The sequence below is a fragment of the Sus scrofa genome, chromosome 12, assembly GCF_054392235.1.
Source record: "Sus scrofa isolate SSC_HxYL_T2T_F1_AM1 chromosome 12, Sscrofa_HxYL_maternal_Yorkshire_Landrace_v2.0, whole genome shotgun sequence".
In the NCBI taxonomy this organism is placed as follows: domain Eukaryota; kingdom Metazoa; phylum Chordata; class Mammalia; order Artiodactyla; family Suidae; genus Sus; species Sus scrofa.
In genome coordinates this window covers 4,382,773-4,404,546 of record NC_139394.1, presented here as the reverse complement: position 1 = coordinate 4,404,546, position 21,774 = coordinate 4,382,773, and the positions used below count along the sequence as shown (strand labels likewise).

The 21,774-nt window shown below is 61.1% G+C and overlaps 1 protein-coding gene and 3 long non-coding RNA genes across 6 annotated transcripts in view; 2 read left to right on the top strand and 2 right to left on the bottom strand.

Annotated features, from left to right (window-relative positions):
* SEPTIN9 (septin 9) overlaps window positions 1-21,774 on the top strand; it is a 151,872-nt gene that overhangs the window by 48,758 nt on the left and 81,340 nt on the right. Inside the window, exon 1 of one of the 3 annotated variants that reach the window (XM_005653856.4) lies at window positions 9,337-9,549. The exons of the other annotated variants lie outside the window; for them this stretch is intronic. Within the exon in view, the coding sequence (XP_005653913.3) occupies window positions 9,495-9,549 (55 nt within the window). The 5' untranslated portion in view covers window positions 9,337-9,494. Of the gene's footprint in view, window positions 1-9,336; window positions 9,550-21,774 lie in introns of those variants that run through there. 3 annotated transcript variants of the gene reach the window in all.
* LOC146397994 (uncharacterized) lies at window positions 6,445-7,334 on the bottom strand. The gene is made up of 2 exons (XR_014820824.1): window positions 7,217-7,334; window positions 6,445-7,077 (listed from the first exon to the last, which is right to left on the bottom strand). It is a non-coding gene; the product is annotated as an uncharacterized LOC146397994 (long non-coding RNA).
* Window positions 9,746-11,018, bottom strand: LOC146397993 (uncharacterized). Its single transcript, XR_014820821.1, has 2 exons — window positions 10,878-11,018; window positions 9,746-10,303 (listed from the first exon to the last, which is right to left on the bottom strand). It is a non-coding gene; the product is annotated as an uncharacterized LOC146397993 (long non-coding RNA).
* Window positions 15,062-20,423, top strand: LOC146397992 (uncharacterized). The gene is made up of 2 exons (XR_014820838.1): window positions 15,062-16,960; window positions 17,980-20,423. It is a non-coding gene; the product is annotated as an uncharacterized LOC146397992 (long non-coding RNA).

Below are 21,774 nucleotides of genomic sequence, written 5' to 3'. Positions count from 1 at the left end.
GAGGTGACTTCACACGAGGGACAAATGGTCCATTGAGGCTGATCTGGCGGCCGGCCCCAGCAGCGCTCGGGGTGGGAGATTTCATTAATCCGGAAAGCAATACCAGCTTGTGGGAGGGCCCTGCCCCGCCCGCACCCGCACCCGCTCTTCCTGCCTCCCACGCGGGGCCTTCTGTTCCCCAGGCTGCCGGCCAGGACCGTGAGGCTGCGTCTCAGGTACAGCCACCCTCTCCCATGGGGGTCGCCGCGGGCCAAGGGTCGCATCCGGTGGCTCGAAACATCCTCTCAAATTCACGGTGGACTGGGAATGGGGTAGGAGAAAAATCCAGCTCACAGGGTGCCCCCCCAACAAAACTTGGCTACAGAGAGGGCGGACACCCCCAATTCCAGGCTCCCAGAAAGCGCTGCCAATGAAAACATAATCCACGGCCTGCATCGCTTTTTCCCTTTTCTCTCCTGGAGAAGAGTAAGGGGATAGTCCGTAGGCCAAAGCTACGGTCCTGCAGACTTAACGTATCCCCCCCCATCTCTCTAAACAGCCCACCCTGGCTAAAGACGGAGCGGCAGCATTGATAGGTGCTGAGCTCCCCGCCGCTGGAGGAGTGCAAGGGTAGGGAGGATGAGCTTTTGGGGGACGGGCTTTGGAGGGGATTCCGGCAGGGTCTGTGGTCGCACGATAAGCCTTGGAGACCCTTCTGAGAGGGGGCAGAAGATGGGGGGAAGGGAGCCTGCACCCCTGCCCTTCCTGTGCTGACCGGCTGCCACTCCTGGCAGCGGGCAGGGCCAGTGTCAGGGCATGTGGCTGCAGCCCAAGGGGCCGGCTGGCAGCTCCCCGGGGACAACGTCGCCTGGTCACTGCGGTGACTTTAAAAATAAGCGTGGCCACAGAGGCCCTGTCGCCCCTTCTCCCCTGCTTGCATCCCGCTCCGATCCCGTTGTTCTCACTGTTCTCGCTGACGTGGAACTAGGGCAGGCTGGTGACTCAGCCTTGTCCCCACACTGCAGCAGTGGCAGGCTGCTTCCTGACTCTGAGCCCTCAGAGCAGGGCGCCTGCTTGAGAAAAGTGGCGAGGCCAGGGCAGCGAGGGCCCCCGGGGACAGCCCATCCCCCGGGGATGGGGCCTGACCAAGTCTCCTGGCAGCTCTGGGGTGAGGACTCTGCAGGCTGGCACAGTCACGCGCTGCTGCCAGGCTGGGTGGGTACCAGGCCAGGCACTCCCCTGAGGCCCCTTGTGAGACTTTGCGGGGTGATCGCACCCCATCTCCGTACCTCTAGCCTCAACGGGCTGCCTGGAAGTTGGGGGCTTTAGCCTTTTCCAAAGCTCTGTCCTGGGGGGCTCGGGGTAGGACAGGAGGGCTGTGGGACCGCGTAAGAGGGAATAATTAGGAATAAAACGTGAGTCATCAAAAGAAGAGGCTTCCTCCTCCCCCATCGAATCTGGGTGATAACTCATCCAGCCAGCGTCCCAGACGGCTGAGTGTGCCCATGACAAGGCGCTGTGTGTGAATAAACAGATGAGACGCAGCCAGGGTTCAGCTGGCGAGCAGGCGTCTTGCAGGGTCACAGTTCCCACGTGGCCTGGTCCTTCTGCCCTCTGTGTTAGCAGCCCCCCCACCACCGCCAGGGTCCCCTAGGGCTTAATATCATTGCAGTAGAATTTGCAGTGACTCTGAAAGATGGAGGGGGGCAGGGGCAGGCAGTCCCAGGCCACGTGGTCAGAGCGCCACAGGGGAACTCCAAGCTGATTCAGCCCTGAGCATCTGTCAACTGGAGTAGGGGGGGCTGGAGGCGCCCTGGGGGCGGGCAGGCCTGTTTGCCCGGGGCCAGAGGACCAGAAGCTCCCTTCAGTGGCTCGAAAGCAGGACTCAGAAGAGTAAGACTTTGTTGAAAAAGTCTGCTGCCTCTGAGATGAGGGCCAGGTGCCCGTGGTCTGAGGCTGCAGTGACGGTTCTGAGCAAAGGAAGCTGGAGCGATACCCGGGACGTCTGGGGAGCGGGTTCATGGCGTTCCCCTCTGAAGTGAAACCTCGCCGTGGCATTTAAGCAGCCAGGCAGGTGGCAGGAGGGTGTTCGGCAGCCCACGCACGGCTTAAAGGGCAGCGCTGCCCACAGACTGGCTTCGTGGGAAGATTGATATCGGGCTGCTGCAGAGTCTCAGGGGGCAGAGGCGCGGCTGCTGCTGTCTCAGGGTGGTCCAGGGAGCCCGGGTCCTGGAGGCCTGGCCCAGTGCACACGGCGCCCTGCCTGTCGTCCTGAAGGTCCCGTGCTGACATGGGCGTGGCCAGCGGGAGTGCCCTCTGGGTCCTGTCCCCTGTCGGGTGTCCCCGTGGCCTTGCCATCCTGCCAAGGAAACCGAACTTGTCCTTCACAGACGTCCCAGGGTCGCGGGGGAGTCTTGGGGAGTCTCTGTCGTGTGCCTGGAAGCAACTGGGGGACCCTGGGGTGGCTGCTCTGGTATTTAAACGGGAAGGACAGACAGGGAGACAGCAGGAGGGAGACCTGGGGAGGCTGTCCAGGCAGAGAGGACAGCTGACGCAGGGTCTGGCCTCAGGAGGCAGCGTGGAGACGAGGAGCAGGCGGGGGCTGAGTGGACAGATGAGGCCGTGAAAGTGGGTGGAGGCCGGGATGCCTGGGCCCCCGGCAACCAGGCTGTGGGAGGCCACATGGTCTAATCTCAGTCTTAAAGCCCCACCGTGGGCGTTCCCGTCGTGGTGCAGCGGAAACGAATCTTGACTAGCATCCATGAGGACGAAGGTTCGGTCCCTGGCCTCGCTCAGTGGGTTAAGGAGCCGGTGTTGCCGTGAGCTGTGGTGTAGGTCACAGACACGGCTTGGATCCTGTGTTACTGTGGCTGTGGTGTAGGCCAGTGGCTATAGCTCCGATTCGACCCCTAGCCTGGGACCCTCCATATGCTGCAGGTGCAGCCGTAAAAGCCAAAAAAAAAAAAAAAAAAACAGCTTCACTGTGAGTTCTGGGTGGAGGGAAGTAAGAGCAGGGCAAGAAAGCCAGGTGGGAGGCTTTGCAGGAAGGCAGACAGGATGGCAGTACTGCCTGTTGAATTTTGAGGCATTTTCTGAGCTGGTTGTTAAACACAGCCCCCCCCCCCTTTTTTTGTCTTTTGTCTCTTTAGGGCCGCACCCACGGCATATGGAGGTTCCCAGGCTAGGGGTCAAATCAGAGCCATAGCTGCCGGCCTACACCACAGCCACAGCAACGCCAGATCCTTAACCTACTGAGCAAGGCCAGGGATTGAACCTGAAACCTCATGGTTCCTAGTCGGATTCATTTCTGCCGTGCCACGACAGGAACTCCCCAACACAGCCATCATTATCGTTGTGATTATATATTAGATATATATAAAATACAGAGTTCCCGTTGTGGCGCAGTGGTTAACAAATCTGACTAGGAACCATGAGGTTGCGGGTTCGATCCCTGGCCTTGATCAGTGGGTTAACGATCCGGCATTGCCATGAGCTGTGGTGTAGGCCGCAGACGCGGCTCGGACCCCTCATTGCTGTGGCTCTGGCGTAGGCTGGCCGCTACAGCTCTGACTAGACCCCTAGCCTGGGAACTCCATATGCTGCGGGAGCAGCCCTAGAAAAGGTTAAAAAAAAAAAAAGACAAAATATATAAAATATACGCCGTAAACATACGATTTCCATATGTAAAATATGTGATTTCCACTTTATACAATGTATGTTTCATGAAACATATACAACTGGGAGTTCCCTTGTGGTACAATGGTTAAGGATCTGAAGTTGTCACTGGAGCGGCTGGGGTTGCTGCTATGGTGCAGGTTCAGTTCTTGGCCTGGGAACTTCCATGCGCCATAGGTGTGGCCAAAATATATGTGTGTGTGTGTGTATGTGTATATATGCATATGTATATAACAAAAATAAATTATATATTCACTGTTATTTCAAACCTATGAAATTATCATACGATCCAGCAATTCTGCTTCTGAGTATATACCCAAGAGAATTAAAAGCAGGAACTCAAAGAAGTAAGTACACCCATGTTCACAGCAGTGTCATTCATAGCAACCAAAAGGTAGAAGCATCTCAAGTGTCCATCGATGGCGGAAGGGATAAACAAAATTCTGTATATGTGTGCGACGGAATATTACTCAGCCTGTAAAAAGAAGGCAGTTCTGACACCTGCTAAAATACGTGTACCTTGAATACCAAACCTGGAAGACATTCTCCTAAATGAAAGAAGCCAGATACAAAAGGACCAATATTCATCCGATTCAGGGGGACCGCAAGGAGCGTGGTAGTTGTCAGGCCCTGGAGTGGGGAGGAGGAGAAATGAGGCGTTACTGTTTACTGAGAAGAGAGCTTCAGCTGGGGATGATGAACAAAGTCCTGGAAAGGGATGGCAGTGATGGTTTTTGCACAACAAGGGCAAATATGCTTAGTGCCACTGGACTGTACACGTCAGGACGGCTGAAACCGTAAATGTTACGTGTGTTTTACCGCAATAGAAATGCACGGCTCTATTAGAAACAAAAGGAAATTCTAAAATTAAATCATTGCTGTATATAGTATGGATTAAACTACGAGTGATCAAGAATGAAGGTGATGAGAAATACACGACGCTCACCACTTCCTGCGTCTCCACTGCATTTAACTATCACTTCGTGCCCTTCACCTCTGCTGCATCCGTGGGGTAGAGACGCTGTGTAATCGCAGCTGCTGCAAATCTCTCCCCAGCTCTGCTTTCCATGGTGTCCATTGGTAGCCCCCAAAACTGGTCACGGTGGGAGTATTTACGCCACAGACATCGGCAAATGCTACATATGTTGCTTTTGCAGGTGGTTAAACATTAGCACGTACCCCTGGCAGAGGGGGCATGGGCTGGCGTGGGGGCACTGAAGGAGGTGACAGGTGGACTGGTCTGCAGATATTTTTGAGGTCGTCACTTCCTGACGGCTTGGATGGCAGCGGAGGAGGGGTGGGCTCAGGGGTGATGCCTTGACGTTTGGCTTGAGCGGCTGGGTAGATGGTGGCACCATTCAGCCAGGGGAGCTTGGGGCTGTGGGTGGTCTGGCAGCTGATGGACCTGCGGCCCTCAGGCTCAGGGTGGCCCCACTGCGCGCTGACCATAGGGCTCCCGCCCTGGAGGAGCCCGACAGTCTGCTCTCCAGGGTGTCCTGTCCAAAGGCCCAGTTTTGCTGGGCAGAGAGCCACCGTCCTCCCTGTGGTCCCCACGCCCCACCTGGCGTGCGGGGTCAGGGGTGGTGACAGGCGAGCCAAACGGCTGTTTCCGTGTGTCCGTTTCCTCCTCCCGCCCTTCCCATGCTTTGCAGGGGTCTCCCAGGCTGGGCCTGTGGGCTTTCTCTCCAGGTCGGGTCCTTCCGGTCCCAGAAAGGGCCTGAGCTGGACCTCCCATTACGCCTTTCTCACCCAGCCCTGGCCTCCGGCGTTTCTCGGTAGAACTTTCCCAGTGCTCCCCAGGCCCCCAGTTCCCTCTAGACCGCCACTGCCGGACCGCGTCCAGTACCGACGACAGGTTTTGTGGCTTATGGGACAGCTTTGGGGGAGGCAGCTTTGGCCTCAAGGAATGACTCAGATGGGAATTCAGGGTCTCCAGGAGCGTCCTGGGGCCGCTGAAACAAAGACCCACAAGCTGGGGGGCTGAAAATGACAGGCAATTATCCTCTCGTGGTTGGAGGCCTGCATGTCAAGGTGTCAGCCGAGCAAGCCCCTCCGAAGGCTCGGGGGAAGGACGCTGCTTTGCCTCTTCCAGCTTCTGGAGCCCCCAGTGTGACTCTCTTTGTGGCTGCATCGTACCAGTCACTGCCTCTGGCTTCCTGTGGCCCTTTTCTCGGCAACTCCGTCGTCTCCTTTTTGGTCTCTGATAAAAACGCTTGTCATTGGGCCCCTCTAACCAGAGTGGTCTTGTCTCCAGCTCCTTCCTTAGGAGTTCCCGTTGTGGCGCAGTGGTTAACGAACCTGACCAACTAGTATCCATGAAGATGCAGGTTCGATCCCTGGCCTCGCTCAGTGGGCTAAGGATCGGGTGTTGCCGTGAGCTGTGGTGTAGGTTGCAGACATGGCTCGGATCCCGCGTTGCTGTGGCTGTGGCTGTGGCTGTGGTGTAGGCCTGCGGCTGTAGCTCCGATTTGACCCCTAGCCTGGGAACCTCCATATGCCACAGGTGCGGCCTTAAAAAGACTGAAAAAAAAAAAAAAAAGATTCTTACCTAAGTACACCTGCAAAGATTCTTAGACCAAGTCAGCTCACATTCTGAGGTTTGAAATGGACATATCTGTTGTCGGGGGGGTGGTACTGTTCAGCCCACTCCATATCTCATGGTGACCTTGTGACATGCTTAGGTGGCCTCCTGAGCACACCTTCCCCTTGGGCCAGGCCCATAAAGGGGGGTCTTGCCCTCCCCTGTGGCCTTGGGAAAGGGCACCTTCCATCGCAGAATGTGGAGGTCTCTCGAAGTTCTTTTTATTTTATTTTATTTTTTTGGCTTTTTAGGGCCACACTTGCAACATATGGAGGTTCCCAGGCTAGGGGTCCAATCGGAGCTGCCGCTGCTAGCCTACACCACAACCACAGCAACGCCAGATCTGAGCCACATCTACCACTTGCCTCGCAGCTCACGGCAACGCCAGATCCTTAACCCACTCAGCGAGGCCAGGGATTGAACCTGCAACCTCATGGTTCCTAGTCGGATTTGTTTCCCCTGCGCCATGATGGGAACTCCTCGAAGTTCTTTTTTTTCTTGCCAAATGGAAGCTCATTTTCTCCTCTCCACCGCTGCTGCTCATTTTATCTGCCTAGTGCCCCTACCAGGATCATTCTTCCAGACCCCGGCCCTGGCTGCTCAGGCTTGGGAGCAGGGGTCAGAGGGCCGTTCCCACCCTGGAGGGATCAGGCCTTATTAAAGTCCTGGAGCCCCAATTTGGGCACAGTCATCAGAAGTGATCAAAGGATGACGGATGATTAAAGGGCTGGGGATGGATGATTTAAGCGGAGAAAGAGAAGGCCAAGGAGCAGCTGGATTGTCTTCGCATTTGGCGAGGGTAATTAGTACTTGCAGGGTGGTGCCCAGCTGTTTCCCATCTCCTCCGAGGACAGAAAAAAAAGAGGAAATAAATGATGTCCAATTAGAGCCATTGGTTAGATACGAGGGTGAACTTCCTGGCTGGGAGTGTGGCCAAGTGTGGGGTTGGGTTTCCTGAGGGAATGAGAGGAATCTCCTTACCTGGAGGCGTCTAGGCCTGGCAACGGTGGCCCCAGTGGTTAAGTGCAGGGGGCAGAGGCAGGTGGATGGGCAGGATGGGCTCAGGAGCACAGGCATGCCAACACGGGGCACTTCTGGCCTCGGAGGTCTGCTCCCTCCCGCCATTGTCCTGCGGGTTCCCATAGGGGACCAACTGGGCAAGGCGTGCCCCCTGGCGGGGCTGCTGTGGAGATAAGCATACGTGTTTAGCCCCACTGTGGGTGGAAATGGATAAGGCACACTGAGCTGACCCCGTGCTAATCTGGTAGAAGTGGGAGCCGGCTCTCTGGGAGAACAATCGCCCGGGTGTGTCTACACACACCAGGTGCTTTTTATATAAACACTGGAGAATAATGCTGTGGCCCAGACCGGCTACCGCCCCGTCCCTGCCACCCAGCATCGTCCCACGGGGTTGTAGCCTTAGGCTGTTTCTTAGGGGCCGTGGACCACCAAACTCCCAAATACGGGCCGGACAGGTGGCCCAGGTGCCGGTTTTCAGATAAGCAGAGTCCCAGGCTGATGCGAAGGTCATCAGGGCGGTATTCAGGACAGTGGCGACTCCATGTCGGAAACCCCGGCTCCCAGGGCGTGTGCGCATCTGAAATGTCTGTGGTTTTGCAGTTCCATGTCCACAAACTCACTTGGTTGAAAATAGTTCAAAACATCCAAAGCATGAGGGAGGGAGCGACTGCTTTTCTTAAAAAGGAAGGACTCGATTTCATTAACTTGAAAAAAAAGCTCCCCAAACCTAGAGCCTTCTCCGGAGGAAGGCCAGGAATAACCGGGATGGGAGTCAGGGAGTCCTCCGTGCATTTGGGATCTTCCCGAACTAGGGGCGTGGGGGCTGGCGGGGGAGTGGCAGCTGAGACCCAGGATGAGCTCTCCGGACACTCAGGGCACCACACTGCAGAGTTGCCCACTGGCCCAGGGGCTCAGGGAGTTTTGCCTGCTAGGAATTCTCACCCAGGCCCTGACTTCTGGCCTAAGGTAAGGGAGGGGGGCAGGCAGCCTGTCTCAGCCAGGAGGAGTGGAAGAGACCCCCCCCCCACGTTGGTGTCAGACCCGAAGGGCCCTTCCCTGCTGCTGCCTCTCAAGTTCCAGCCCGCTGGTCCTTTTGTCCTCAGCCCCTGGGACCTGCTGGCCTTGGAGGTGGCGGGGCTTGATGAAGGTCTGTGGAATGGATGGAGAAGAGTAGAAACGACCTACCCTGGAGGTCAAGGCCAGGCCTGCGGTGGGGCCAGATGGGGCGCAGCCTCACCAGTGTTGACCCTTTGCTCCCTGGTCCCCAAATCCTTCCTGCAGATACTTTGAAAAACCTGCTCCTTACTGGGCAGAACCCGAAGACTTTGCTCTGCCTGGAAGAAGGCCCTGGTTGTGGAGCTTGGGGGTGGCACGTGGCCCTGGCTGTTGTGACAAGGGTGCTGTGTCCTTGCCCCCAGGTCCTGGGTGGCCCCGGCGCTTTTTGGGACACACACCCCAGAGGGTGCAGCAGCGACCTGGGGGCGGTGGGTTGGGGTAGGGAGTAGCTGGAGGGGTGCTCCTCTCCCCGCCCTGGGTCACGTGACTCTTGCGTTCGCCCCTCGTTGCTTGGCTCTTGGCCAACCGGCTGGGATCCTGCCGGTCGCCTGCCGGAGCGCTTAACCCTTGGAGGCGCTGAGCGCGGGAAGGCGGCGGCCAACTTTGTTTGGCTGCGTAAATAAAACCTCCCGCAGAAGGAACCCTGAGCCCCAGGGAAGGGGAGGAATCGCTTCCCCGCTCGGCGCCGCCCCCGCTCCGCCGCTGGGCCTCCACATCCGCCCACATCTGGCCGCAGCGGGGCGTCCCGGGGGGGGGAGGGAGCCGGGGCCGGGTCCGTCGCCGTCCCCTGGGCGCAGGCCAGGCGGGGGGTGGGGGCGCGCTCGGGTCGGGCGCCCAGGACTCGGCCTGTCCCCGCGGCGGCCGTTCGGGCCCCAGCCCCCCGGGCTCGGTCTTGACAGGCGGGCGGAGCAGCCAGTGCGAGACCGGGAGGCCGGACCGCGGGTGCGGGAACCTGATCCGCCCGGGAGGCGGGGGCGGGGCGGGGCGCGGGGAGCGGGGAGCGCCGGCGCCCGCCCGCCTCCCCCATTCATTCAGCCGAGCCCGGGGGCCGAGGGGCTCCGGCGGCCAGCTCTGCACGGTGGGAGCGCGGGCGCGGCCCCCCCCAGCCAGCGCGCAGGGCCCGGGCCGGCCGGGGCGCTTCCTTGCCGCAGCCCTCCACGCATCGCGCGTCCCGCGAGCGACCATGTCCGACCCCGCGGTCAACGCGCAGCTGGACGGCATCATTTCGGACTTCGAAGGTGGGTGCGGGCCGGCCACCGCGCCGCGGGCGTGCTCGGGGGCCCCTCGGGGCGGGCCTGGCGCGGAAGCCGGGCGCGGACGGGAAGGCGGGACTTCGATGGGCGCCCGCGTCCCCTCCTTGGAGGACCCCGTTCGGGGAACCGAGGGGACCGCGCGCCCTCGCCGGCGCCTATGCTCGCCCTGCGCGCCGCGGCAGAGTTTCCTTCCTTTTATTGTTGTTTGTGTTTGCCCAGCGACGACAGCCTCGTCGAGGGCGCGAGGGGCTTCCTCCGCCGGCCTGGGCGCTCAGTTTCCCTTTCGGCTGGCCGCTCAGTCCTCTCGCTCCCGCGCTCCCCGCCGGCCGCCGGGGCCCCAGCCCTGCGGGTTGGGGGCGTTGGTTACCTGCGGGACAGCCCCCTCCCCGCGCCAGTTTCGGGGCCGGGGCCGGGGCCGAGCTGCGCTTGGGTTGCGGAGGGACTCTAGGGGACACGGGCCAGGCCACGGCAGTCTGGAGGGGGGTGGCCCGTCGCCCCCATCCGGGCCTGGGGACGGCCTCATTTCCTCCCCGAGACCCGCTGTGGGGGAAGGAGGGGCCTGTGCGCGGGTAGGGAGCACTTTCTGGTCTCCTCCCTGTTTTGGGGTTTACGAAGTGCGGGAGACTTGGGGGGCTTCTCCCTCCGAGGCGGCGGGGCGTCCCAGTCCTGGGCTTGTGTGCTTGTCCGTGTGTCCCCGTGACTGCCGCCTGCCTGTGGCTCTGCCCCTGCGTCCTTCCTCCTCGGGAGAGTAAATAAAGTGAAGTGGTGGGACGGGAAACTCACACAATAGTCTCCAGCACTTTGGGGCCAGATTCTGAGGGGCGGGTCTGCCTCTGCTGGGATCTGGAGCCCCCGCCCCTCGGAGGGGCTCCCAGGCAGCCTTGGGCAGAGGCCTCTGGTGGGCCCGGCCTGGGGGAGTTACCGGCCATCCAGGGGCCAGGCCTGGCTGGGAGGTCCCCCTCTCCCTGAGCGCAGGGTCAGGACTGAGATCTGGGGGTCCCGAGCTCAGCCGTGCCCGTGGCCCACCTGGGTTCAGCCCCATCCGTGGGGGCACTTCTGGGCCCCGGAGCCTGGCTGGACCCCAAGCAGCGCCCCAGCAGCTATAATTCTGGGCTGGGCGGGGACTGCCTGGAGCGGAGGGGTGGGGAGACAGGAGGGGTGGGGAGACAGGAGGGGGTGGGGTCCAGTGGCCTGCTGGCCCTGTGCAAGGGACGGGTCCTGCCGTGGGAGCACTTTCCCGACTCTGACCCTGAGCACTGAACCGGGGGCGGGGGAGGGGGGTCCTGGGTCTGCAGAGCTGAGAAGGCTTGTACCTCGCCATCCGGACCTCTTGGGGCGCCTGCTCACACCGGCATCTCCCTGCCTTCCCTTCTGCTTCGCCTTCTGCCTGCCCCAGCAGCCCTCCCGCAGCTGCTGTTCCAGGAGCTTCCTCTGGGGCCTTTCGTCTCCTAAGTGTCCGAGTGGGAGAGTCAGCCGAGGTGGAGACGGCTGCCCCCTTCAGGTCCTACACCGGGCGTGCTTTTCTCCCGCAGGCTGTAAGGGTTGGGGCGCCTGCAACCCTGACCTGAAAGCGTCGCACCGCCCCTGGGATTCCTGGGGATGCGGTGGGAGCCCTGAGGCAGGATGGGGAGGGGGAGATTTGGGGGTTCTGTGGTCTTCGAGCTGTCACGGTTCGTGCCACCTAGGTTGTTAGTGCCTCTGCCTCGCGGTCCCCGCTGTGCCCCCTCTGGAGACGCCGGCGGCCTCTGCGGCTGCTTCCCCGGCGGCTTCTCCACCTTCTCGTTAAGCAGAGACAATGATCTCATTGAGACGGTCCTGATGCAACAGTTGGCAGCCCTGCGCCTTCGGGGCAGCTCTCTCCCTCTTGGGGAGCGGGGCCTGGACCCCCTGGCTGCCAGTGTGCGTCATTCTCCCCGTTATGTGCCCTGAAGAGTTGTGGTGTTCTGAAGGCAGGGGAGTTAGAGCCCCCTGGATGCGTGTGTGTGTGTGTGTGTGCGCGCGCGCACGTGCGCGTGTGTGGCTCATTCATGTGTGCACACGCGTGTGTGTGTGTGTGTGTGTGTGTGTGGCTCATTTGTGTGTGCATGTGTGTGCATGCCTGGCTTGGGGACCAGAAAGGCGGCCTCCCTAAGAGCCCCAGGAACTTGGAGTGGACCTGGCTGTTGGGACGGACCGCCTCGCACAGACACACATGGGAAGGAACCATTGAGCGGGGGAGGGTGTCTGACCCAGCGCCGCCGTGGGTGACACAGGCTGGCAGAGCCAGGGCAAAGAAAGGTCGCTGTGGAGGAGGCGGACTCTGATTGCAGGTGGGGGGGAGGCGCATTCAGCCCAGGGGAAGCCAGCAGAAGTGGGGGAGGCCGGAACAATCTGGCCCCTTCGGGGCGGGGGCATAAGGAGGGGCCTGCTCGCGACAATCCCACCAGGTGTGCCCGCCCTCCGGGAGCCCAGACCCGCCTGGGAAGGCAGCCGGAGTGGTGGAGCTTGGAGCGTTGCTCTGTTTCCGTGGGGCCGATGCAGGGCTGCCCACTTGGCGTCCCGGTTTCTACCAGGTAAGATCAGCTCCTCGGTGGCTGCTGCTCCCCATGGTTCCCGAGGCTCGAAGGACAGAGGCCCCAGGGGCCACCACCAAAGCCGGGCGTTGCTGGGGGTGACCGCCAGCCTGAGCAGACTGGGATCCTGATGGGGTGTTTCCTGGAGGTGTGGTTGGTTCAAGGGCAGCGGCTGGGCTAGAGCCACCCGCCCTGAAGGGCAGAGCAGCTCTGCCCCCGGTGTCTGGGTGTGGGTGTGAGGAGCAGTGCCCCGAGTTAAAATTTGCTGATGCCCCATATCCTGGGCACATCTGCGCCCTCCCCTGGGGGATGCCCTTCTCCTGCATCTATTATTCCTGCCTGTCCAGGTCCCCGCCCCACCCCGGAGCCTGGGGGCAGATCTTTCTGCTCCTGGGGATTCAGCTTGTCTGCTCTTTTGGATGCGCCTGTGGATTCAGGTCTCCCCCCACCACCACCCTGGGACTGAGAGGGGGCAGTGTCCTCCGAGGACGCCAGCCTCCCACACCGGCCCTCGCCCTCCCTCGTCGAGGGCTCTCTGGCCTCTCTGGAGACCCCGTGGCGCAGCAAGGAGCATCTTTTGTCCTTTGCTGATGTGGCTTTTCTAGGTTGTTTCCCACTTTGCCCATGCGCAGACAGGCCTCAGGTGGCCTCAGCGCCCGTCACCCCCGCGTGATGGGCGACTCCTTGCCTATCCAGCTCCCGGGCCTTGGAGGCTCAGGGGCAGCCGGACAGCGTGTTCCCTAGTCAGCGCAGGCCAAATCTGTTATCACAGCTGCTATTACAACGCGGGTCTTTGTGGAACAAAAGCCCTTCCAAGTGCCAGCTGTTGGCCTACTTTCCCCAGCAGCGTTCGCTGTACCCAGATTTGCATGCGCCGAGAGAATCCTAAGAGTCCTTGAGTTTGTTGAAACACAATCTGGCGCAGGACCCAGGAGCTCTGGCCCCAGAGCCGTGCCCTCCCCGCCCCTGAGGAGGCGTCTGCCCTTCTGAACCCTCTGCCGTGCTCTTAAGGGACCCTCCCAGCTGGGGCCTGGAGGCCACGCAGGCTCTGAGCCCAGAGCATGGCAGCGGGCAGAGGGCAGGGAAAGTGTCCCCTGGGGAGATAGGATCGCACAGGTGCACCTGTTTGTCTGGGAGCCCAGACGCCTCCGGGACAAGGGCTCCCTGGGTGGCCGGGTCCAGTTGTCCTCCCAGGATGACAGGGCCTGTAGCCTGGTGATGGGAGTGGATCTGCCCTTAATTAATGCCAGCGGGCCTCGAGAGGGGCGAATCTGCTTCTCAGCAAGGCCCAAGGCCTCTTGTGAATTCAGCTTCCCCGCAGTGCCCACCTTTGTGGCAGGAGGCAGGGGCCACGGTGGCGCTGAGGTCACTCAGCTGGAGGGGAGGAGCTGGGCTTGCTGACCGCAGCCCTGCGTTGGCCTGGCAGACACGCACATGCCAGGTGGCAGGTGGCAGAAGCGTCTCTGTAATTGGCTGAGCGGAGGGTTGGACGGGGCCAGCGAGGCAGGGTGAACGTGGAAGACATGAACTTCAGACAGGTGTGAAAGAGACTCGGGAGCAGAGTTTGCATCCTGAGGGGGAGGGCATTTGGGGAAAGTGACGCTGCACAGCCCGGCCCGCAGTGCGCCGCTTAGGAAGGCAGGCTCATTCTGCTGCCTGACAGATGGGTGGCAGATGGTGTCTTGGCCCCTGTGCCTCAGTTTCCCCCTGTTGAGTGGGGCTATAAACCCCTCTGTCCGGGAGTTCCTGTTGTGACTCAGCGAGTTACAAACCTGACTGGTATCCATGAGGACGCGGGTTTGATCCCTGGCCTCACTCAGTGGGTTAAGGATCTGGCGTTGCCGTGAGCTGTGTTGTAGGTCACAGATGCGGCTGGGTTCCCGCATTGCTGTGGCTGTGGTGTAGGCCAGCAGCTGAGCTCTGATTTGACCCCTAACCTGGGAATTCGTATATTCTGGGGGTGGGGCCCTAAAAAGCAAAAAATAAATAAATAAACTGCTCTGTCCGTGGCTTGTTCTCGGGATGTGGCTGACAGCACTGAGCCCGCTCCTGATCCGGGAGTGTGGTGGCTGCTGCTGGAGCCCAAGGTGGGGGTGGCTGTGGACACCCGAATGCAGGAGTCTGGGTGATGGAGGGGAAGGGGTTCAGAGGCCACAGGAAGGTCTCTGGTCTTCGTGGGGGGTGAGGGAGCCTGGCCTGCATGGCTAGCAAGGCGGATTCACAGCCTGCCGGGGGGTCCCTCTGAGTCCAGCAGATACTGGGCTTCTGGCCAGCATGGGAGCCCTGGCCTGGACCTGGAGATGTCACACCGTGTCACCGTCAGAACTTGGAGGCTTGGGTTGGGAGGCCACAGGGTCCCTTCACCAGGGAGGTCACATCCCAGTCTTCTCTGCGTCCCCCACCCTGGAGTGCCCCGGGTGGGTGGCCCCGGGCCCGTCCTGCAGACGGCGACACAGTTGTATGCCAGGCGACCTGACCCTGGAGACAGTGGGGTCATGGTTCTGCTGGCTGCCAGCCTTCCTGAAAGGGAGTCCGCCCGGGAGCTGGTGTCAGGGACGGGGCGTGCTGACCGGGCGCCCTCCTCCGCTGGCAGCCCTTCGCAGCTCCTGATTGTGTCGCAGATCAGAAGCTGGGAGGACAGTCCCATCTGGGGCCGGGGGCCGAGCCAGGGCTCCTGATGACAGAGAGCTGTGTGCCTTGAGCTCGCTCTGTTAGCTCTGCGCCCCTGTGCTGCTGGGGGTGCGGGCTGGGGCCCCTGTGCCTGGAGGAAGGAACAGCTGGAACGCGGGGCCCAGCATGTGGCAGGTACCTGCTCAGGCCACGTTTGTGGCCCAGGCTGTCTGGCTGGTGGAAGCAGTGGCCTGGCAGCCTGTTCCTGACGGGGCCTTGCCAAGGCAAGTACTGACGTGCAGCTGGCATACTGGCCCTGCGGGGGCCACAGCCATGGGCTTCTCAGCCTGGTGACTGTGGCCTTGACATACCCCTTGGGGTGCTGCAGCCCTCGTCCTGGTCCTGGTGCTGGCAGAGCAGAATGGGGCCTCTTCTGTCCTCCTCTTTGAATGTCCAGAGGTGGGGGGCGGTCATATTCAGAGGCCCCCCCCCACCATGCCCAGTTCAGCTCAGCCGTCACTATTGTTGCATACCCCCCACCCCCAGTTTAGCAGCCCAGTGCCCCTCACTCATGTGCTGGGCAGGCTGGTTGCTGCTCAGAAGAGGCTCCCTGGGGCACAGCCAGGAGCACAGGGCCAGCCGCAGGGACCTGGGGGCCAGGCTCAAAGGAACCCCGGTGGCCCCCAAACCAGGAGTCCCACCTTCCTGCCAGGCCAGACCAGGGCAACCATGGGTGCAGGCTCTAAACCCTGGCAGACCTGGTGTTGTGTGTAGAATGGTGGCTGGGGCGTGGGGTGAGGGGAGCTGAGCAAGCAGGGGCTTTGGGGGGAGATTTATTAGCGGTCCAGGCCCCCCGGGGATGGGATTGAAGGAATCCCTTTGCCTTCTCTTGACAAAGCCACTGAGGAAAAATGGCCAAACAGTGGCCATCTTTCCCAAGTCTTCTTGGTTTTTCCCAAATTTGGAGGCTAAGTTGCTTATGAGACCGAATGGGCCAGAATTCTCTGGAACATGGTCCCAGAAGGCTGAGGATTTGTAATCTCTCGGGCCAAACAGACCCAGCGGTTGACCCCTAGACACCCCCGGCGCCTGGGGCATTTCTGGGCTCGGGTTGTTTAATTTGGTCTGGACAGAGCCCCGAGGCTCCGTTTAGCCTGGACCAGGAGACAGTCTAGAAACTTCAAGTTTGTTGTCATTTTAAAAAGTGCTGCCAATGCCCAGAAATGCAGGCGGAGGGACAGGAGGATGGCTTTGATTTCAGCAGAGAATCTGCACAGCAAGTCCCCCTCCCCACCCCCGGACAGCGTGGGCCGTAAGGAGGGAGGGGACCCTGGGACTGAGGCTCCAACCCGCTCTCTTTCTTGTATTTGCTGTTTCCCTCCCAGACCCCTGGCCTGCTTTTCCATGTTCCTGAGTCTCCGACAGCCCCTCCTGGAGGCGGAGCCCCCCAGGCTCCAGCCTTTTTGGTCCCCCGGTCCCTGGGCAGCTGGGGAAGCCCATGTCTGCAGCTGCTGCAAAATCCAGAATATCAGGAAACCTGGCCCTGAACACGTTCGCGTGTCCTGTCCACATGCGGCTTAAAGCTCCGGGTCCCTGTCCCCAAGGCGGGGGCTGTCCCCAAGGCTGGGAGCCTCAGCCTTCAAGCACTTGGAATCCCCTCCTGGGAGGGCCAGGTGGGATGGGGAGGGGAGGCAGGAGAGGTGACAGCCCCCACCTCCGTCCATTCCACTCCCCCAGCCGCATCCTCCGAGGGACTGGCAGGCTGGGGATCGGTGGTGGTTCCATGGGCACAGACAGGGGGTAGGAGTACCCCGCCTCCTGATGGGTCTTGCGGGGAATGGGCTGGAGGGAGGTGCTGGATTTGTCCTGCAGCCCGATCTCAGTGGGACGGACCTGGGAATTCCTGGGGCCGGTTCTCCCTCTTGTACGGGGAGTTGGAACTCTGAGCTCTTTGCAGCCGGTGTCAGGTCTCTTTCCATGATTCTGTCTGGCTTTCTCCGCCCCAGACCCACAGCCCGCCCTGCCCTTGAAGGATGGGCCTCAGACTGTCCCCTGGGGTGGGGCCCTGTGGGGGCTGCAGCTGAGGGTCCCCCCGGGAATGGGAGGGGGCCACTGGAACACACATGGCCCCCTCTCTGCCTATAGGAGGTGAACTGATGGAACAGTCTCATCTTTCTTTTTGGCGGGAAGAGCACATCCCTGGCAGGGTGGGCCTAGATTCAGGCCACTTCGCCGTCTCCCCTCCTGCAGCCTAGCCCCCTCCTGTGTTCTGGTCCTGACCGTCCCGTTGGCGGCCAGCCGCCTGCTGACTCTCCGTACTTCCCAGGCTGGGTCTCATCCTGTACCCCGGCCGGCCCTCCCTGGGCGCAGGAAGCTGGCCCAGAGCAGGGCTCTCTGGCCTCCGTTCCACACGGGGGGCGGGTGTTATCTACAGTCAAAGCTCCACACCGGGCCCGGAGGGGCGGCCTTCCCTTCCTTACACGTCAGGGGAGCAGCGCTCTGCAAAGTAGCCGGCTTTGGAGTCTCCCCTTCAGCTCAGTACTGGAACCCGCTGTCTCTGGGGCCAGAGGAGGATGGCTGGGGTGGGAGAGGCAGTCACCTCCTACGTTTGTTTATTCAACAGCTGTCCGTGGGCGCCAGCTAAGCCCTAGCGCGTTCTGTGTTCTGGGGGGGTCCAGCCATGAGCCCAGGAGAGGGGGAGGTTCGGGAAGTCTTCCTGGAGGAAGAGCACCTGGCTAGGAGTTTCCAGGCGGGGTCTCCCGGCAGATGGTGCTGGCTGGCTCCTGTTGTGATTTCTGCCGACGTGTAGTTTTGTGTGGAAGACACTGCGATGCCCACACCTGGCGTAGGTGCCCTGGGCCCCGACGGGGAAGGTGGTGGGAGGGCGCTGTGCCTGTGAGCATAGGTGGGGGCGAGAAGAGGCTCCTGGCTCCACCTTTCCGCCTGGTCGGAGAGCTGGGAGGGACCGGGGTGGTGACTAATCCAGGGGCGAGGGACACGTGGTGTGTCCCCGCGGGGGGTGGGGGGGCAGGTCGGAGTGGCGAGCTTTGCCTTCCTCAGAGAGGGCTGCTCTGCTTTTCTGCTCAGCTGTAAAAGGAACTCTTGGCAGCCCCGGGGCGCCTGGCAGGCCCGGTGCGGAGAAGGGGAAGGCCGGGTTGGGTCCCCTCCGTCCCTGGTGCCGCCCCCACCCCAAGTCCTGGGGCGGCTGGGGGAGGGGTGGGCGTGTGTGCATCTTCCCCCTCCCTGACTGCAGGCCCCCCCTCCCCCGTGAGGCGAGGCTGGGGGCCGGTGGGCGTGTGTGCTCTCAAATATTTACATCTCTCCTAATATTTAAATGATGGAGCCGGGGTCCTGAGCGCAGCTGCCTTGGAGCCAACTGCTGGGCTCCAGCCTCCCTCCCGGATTTTTAGGCTCCGACCTTCCAGCTGCCCCCTGTCGCTCACAGACACTTCCTCTGATTCTGCGGGTCTTATTCCCCATCCGCACCCCCTTACTGAGCACCTAGCACGCGCCGCGCCCCAGGCACACAGACTCCCGTACACGGTCTCTGGGCTGTCCCAGAGCCCGGCGAGGTGGACAGGTTCTGCAGGGCACGGCTGGCCCGAGACGGACCCAGTGTTCCTGACCCTGCGCCTGCACCTGTCTGTCCCTCCCTACCGCTGACACCTGCCTGGTGCCCCCTCACAGGGCCGACCCTGCCTGGCTGGGGTGGAGTCTGCCTGGCAGGTGAGCGGGAGCAGCGGGGTCCAGGGCCTGGGGTCTGGCAGGGGCCGCCTCTGCTCCCATCCCAGTCTCACTGCTCTCTCGCTGGGTGCCCATGTTTGGGACATGGCACTCCGCGGGCCCGCCTTGCAGGGCGTGTCTAGGCTCAGCACAGTTGGGTGCAGTGCCAGCGTGTAGTGGGCGTATGGATTTCAGAGTCTGGCTTTCAGGGGGTCAGGCGGGGTTTGGAGGCAGAGCGGTGCGATGCTTTAGCGTGCTGCCTTGATGTGGCTTCACCCTTGCCCACGCCGTGATGTTGAGCTGGACATTAGCTTCTCTGTGCCTCAGTTTCCCATCTGTAAAATGGGCGTGGGGGTAAATCGCTCGTCTTTGAGTGGCCATGGGACATGCATGAGCTGCCGTAGCAGAAGGGACATGCCTGGTGTGTGCTGAGCACTCAGGAGATGTTGAGTCTTCAAGGTTCAAGGCCACAAACACTTTGCAGAGACAGAGAACGTGGCAGGCAGGGGCTGAGGCCCTGGTGGGACGGGGGCCTGTCCTAGTCTGTGACAGGAGGACCACACAGGGGGCTTGCACAGCATGTAAGGCTCAAGGTCAAGCCTCCGGCAGATTCATTGCCCGGCGGAGGTGGCTTCCAGGTTCACGCGTCTTCTCACCTGGTCTGCACAGGGCAGAAGCGGGGAGAGAGCTCGCAGGGGTCTTTAGGGCACTGATCCCGTTGCGGGGCTCCGCCCTTATGACCACATCACCCCAAAGGCCCCACCTCCTAATGCCAGCACCCTGGGGGAGTATCATGCAACCTGGGACCTCTGGGGGGTCATGTTGGGTCTGTAGCAGGGGTCAGCATGGACGAACGTGGCTCGGGCCTGTAGGAGGTGACAGTCTGTTGGGAGGCGTGTGACGGCTGTTCCAGGGAGGAGGGCAGAGGCTGGCGGAGCCCTGAGTCTCTCCGGCTTGTTTCCTTGGAGGCCCTGGCAGCTAAGGTAAACACTGTGAGCCTCAGGCGGACGGGGGGCCCTTGGGACCCAAACACCGCCTCGTCACCCAGGCCTCTGTCCCAGCAGCGCCCAGTATGGGACAGTGTTGGACAAAGACCCACCCAGGAGCTGGACAAAAGACCGTGGGTGCCTTGGGGGAAAGTGGGGGTGGGTGGGGCTGCTGGCCAGGGCTGCCTCCCAGACAGTTGGGTGCTGAGGCTCGTCTTCCTGTAGGATTTGCAGGAGGGGGTGGGAGAGGAGGCTTGGGAGCCCACGGGAGGGCAGAAGGAGCCTGGGGAGGGCACCCTGGGGTGCCAGGCTCACCCAGCCCTCCTGATAGAACCTTGGGGAGGTGGGCACCAGCGCTCTGCTTTTTAATAAGCTCCAGAAATGAGAGTCTGACCGTCAGTTGGAGCTGAGAAGGATCTGAGGCCAGAACGTTGGAACCACAAAGGAATTTAGAGACAGAGCAAGATGACATAGAGCTGCGAGCTGCCCGCTGCTGCGTCTCTCCACGAGCCTGTGTGTCTGTGTGTACAGTGCAAACGTCTGTCTGCACACAAAGACTGGGAGGGCCTTCCCCAAACATTGGCAGCGGTTATCTGGGTCGTGGGTTTATAGAGGTTTTTTTTCTTCATTTTCTCTGTGTTTTGCAAATTTTCTGCATTGCACAAAAATGTCCTGTATTGCTTTTCTTTTTTTCTTTTTTCTTTTTTTTTTTTAGGGTCGCACCAGAGGCATGTGGAGGTTCCCAGGCTAGGGGTCGAATCAGAGCTGTAGCCGCTGGCCTACACCACAGCCATAGCAACACGGGATCTGAGCCACTTCTGTGACCTACACCACAGCTCACAGCAATGCTGGATCCCTAACCCACTGAGCGAGGCCAGGGATCGAACCCACGTCCTCATGGACACTAGTTGGGTTGATAACCTGCTGAGCCACAGTAGGACCTCCCATTAGATACTTTTTTTTTAAAGTTCATTGTCAAAAAGAAAAACAATTCACCCAACCCAACCTCCTGCTTTGGTTTGAGGGACCCAGAAAGTGACTAGTTCACTAACGCACAGCAGCCAAGCCCTGGGTCCTGCGGGGTCTTTCCAGCTCTGGCTTGGGGTGCTGGGGGCAGGGACGGCTTTGCCCAAACAAGCAAGCTGTGGGGACCCCCTCTGCCAGCACCGCTCGCAGTTGCATGTGCAGCTTGGCCCTCGGGCTCGGCCTCGGGGGGAGCGGGCTGGCCCTCCCTGTCACCCCTGGCCAGGCCCTTCCAGCTCCGCTGAGTGTTCAGAACTCCTCGGCCTGTTGTTGCACGAGCAGTGAGAGGAACTTGGGGCTCGTGGCAGACCCCTAAAGGGCCCTCGTGGGGCTGTTTGGCATCCCGGCTGGAAGGGGCCTTCCAGTCCATCACCAGGATGCTGAGGCCAGAGGGCTCACCGGTCACTGGCTGGCTTGGGGCGGGGAGTGAAGATGACGTGTGTGACAGCTCTGTGCCTCGACCAGCAGCCCCGGCTCTGGGCCGCCTGCGGAGCTGCCCACTCTCCCGCCGAGGTCCACCTGGCCGCCGAAGGGCTCCAGTTTTAGATGAAAGAGTCACCCTCGCCTGCAGCCCCGTTTCTCGCAGGCGCTCTCTCTGCTGCGCCGGGACCCCGCCACCCTACTCCCAGGGACTTTGGGGCTGGATGGGTTGGTTGTGATTGTCGGGGACTCCGGCTTTCCCAGGTGTGGGTGTGCATGGGGAGGGGGCTGGGCCCTCTCCCTGCCCCATGTCCCCTGCAGCTGGTGGCCGGAAAGGCCTGGCCATCTGGGACGTCATAGGGCAGGACTCCAGGAGGGGGTGATTGGCAGCCAGGCCCCCACGTGGCCGGCGGGCAGGGCAGAGGTTAAGGGGCTGCGTTGGGTGGCTGGGGGCGCCCCTCATAGTGCTTTCTGGCAGGGAGGGTTTGGAGTTCACCATACCCACTCTCACTTTTTCCTTCTCCGGCAGCCAGAAGCGGAACTGAGAGGTTGTCTGTTTATGGGGCGCGGCCCCGCGGGGGAGGTCGGTTATCTATCATCTGCAGCTTAGCAGGCCCGCGGCCAGAGGCTCCCACACTACCTGCCCCAGAGGCCCTCCCAGGTGGATGCTTTGCAGTGTCCTGTTTAAGGCTGGTCGCCCTCCGAGGATGTTTGGGGCACAGCACCTGCCTTGCTCAGAAGATGGGTCCATTCTGTCCTGCAGGGGATTTGCCCTGAAACCTGTGCAGGACGGATGAACACTCAGACGCTCAAAGAACAAACGTACAGAGAAAAGATTAAGTTGGTTGCTGCCTGGAAGGTGTGGCCAGGTGGCCACTGGCAGGTATAGCAGAAGG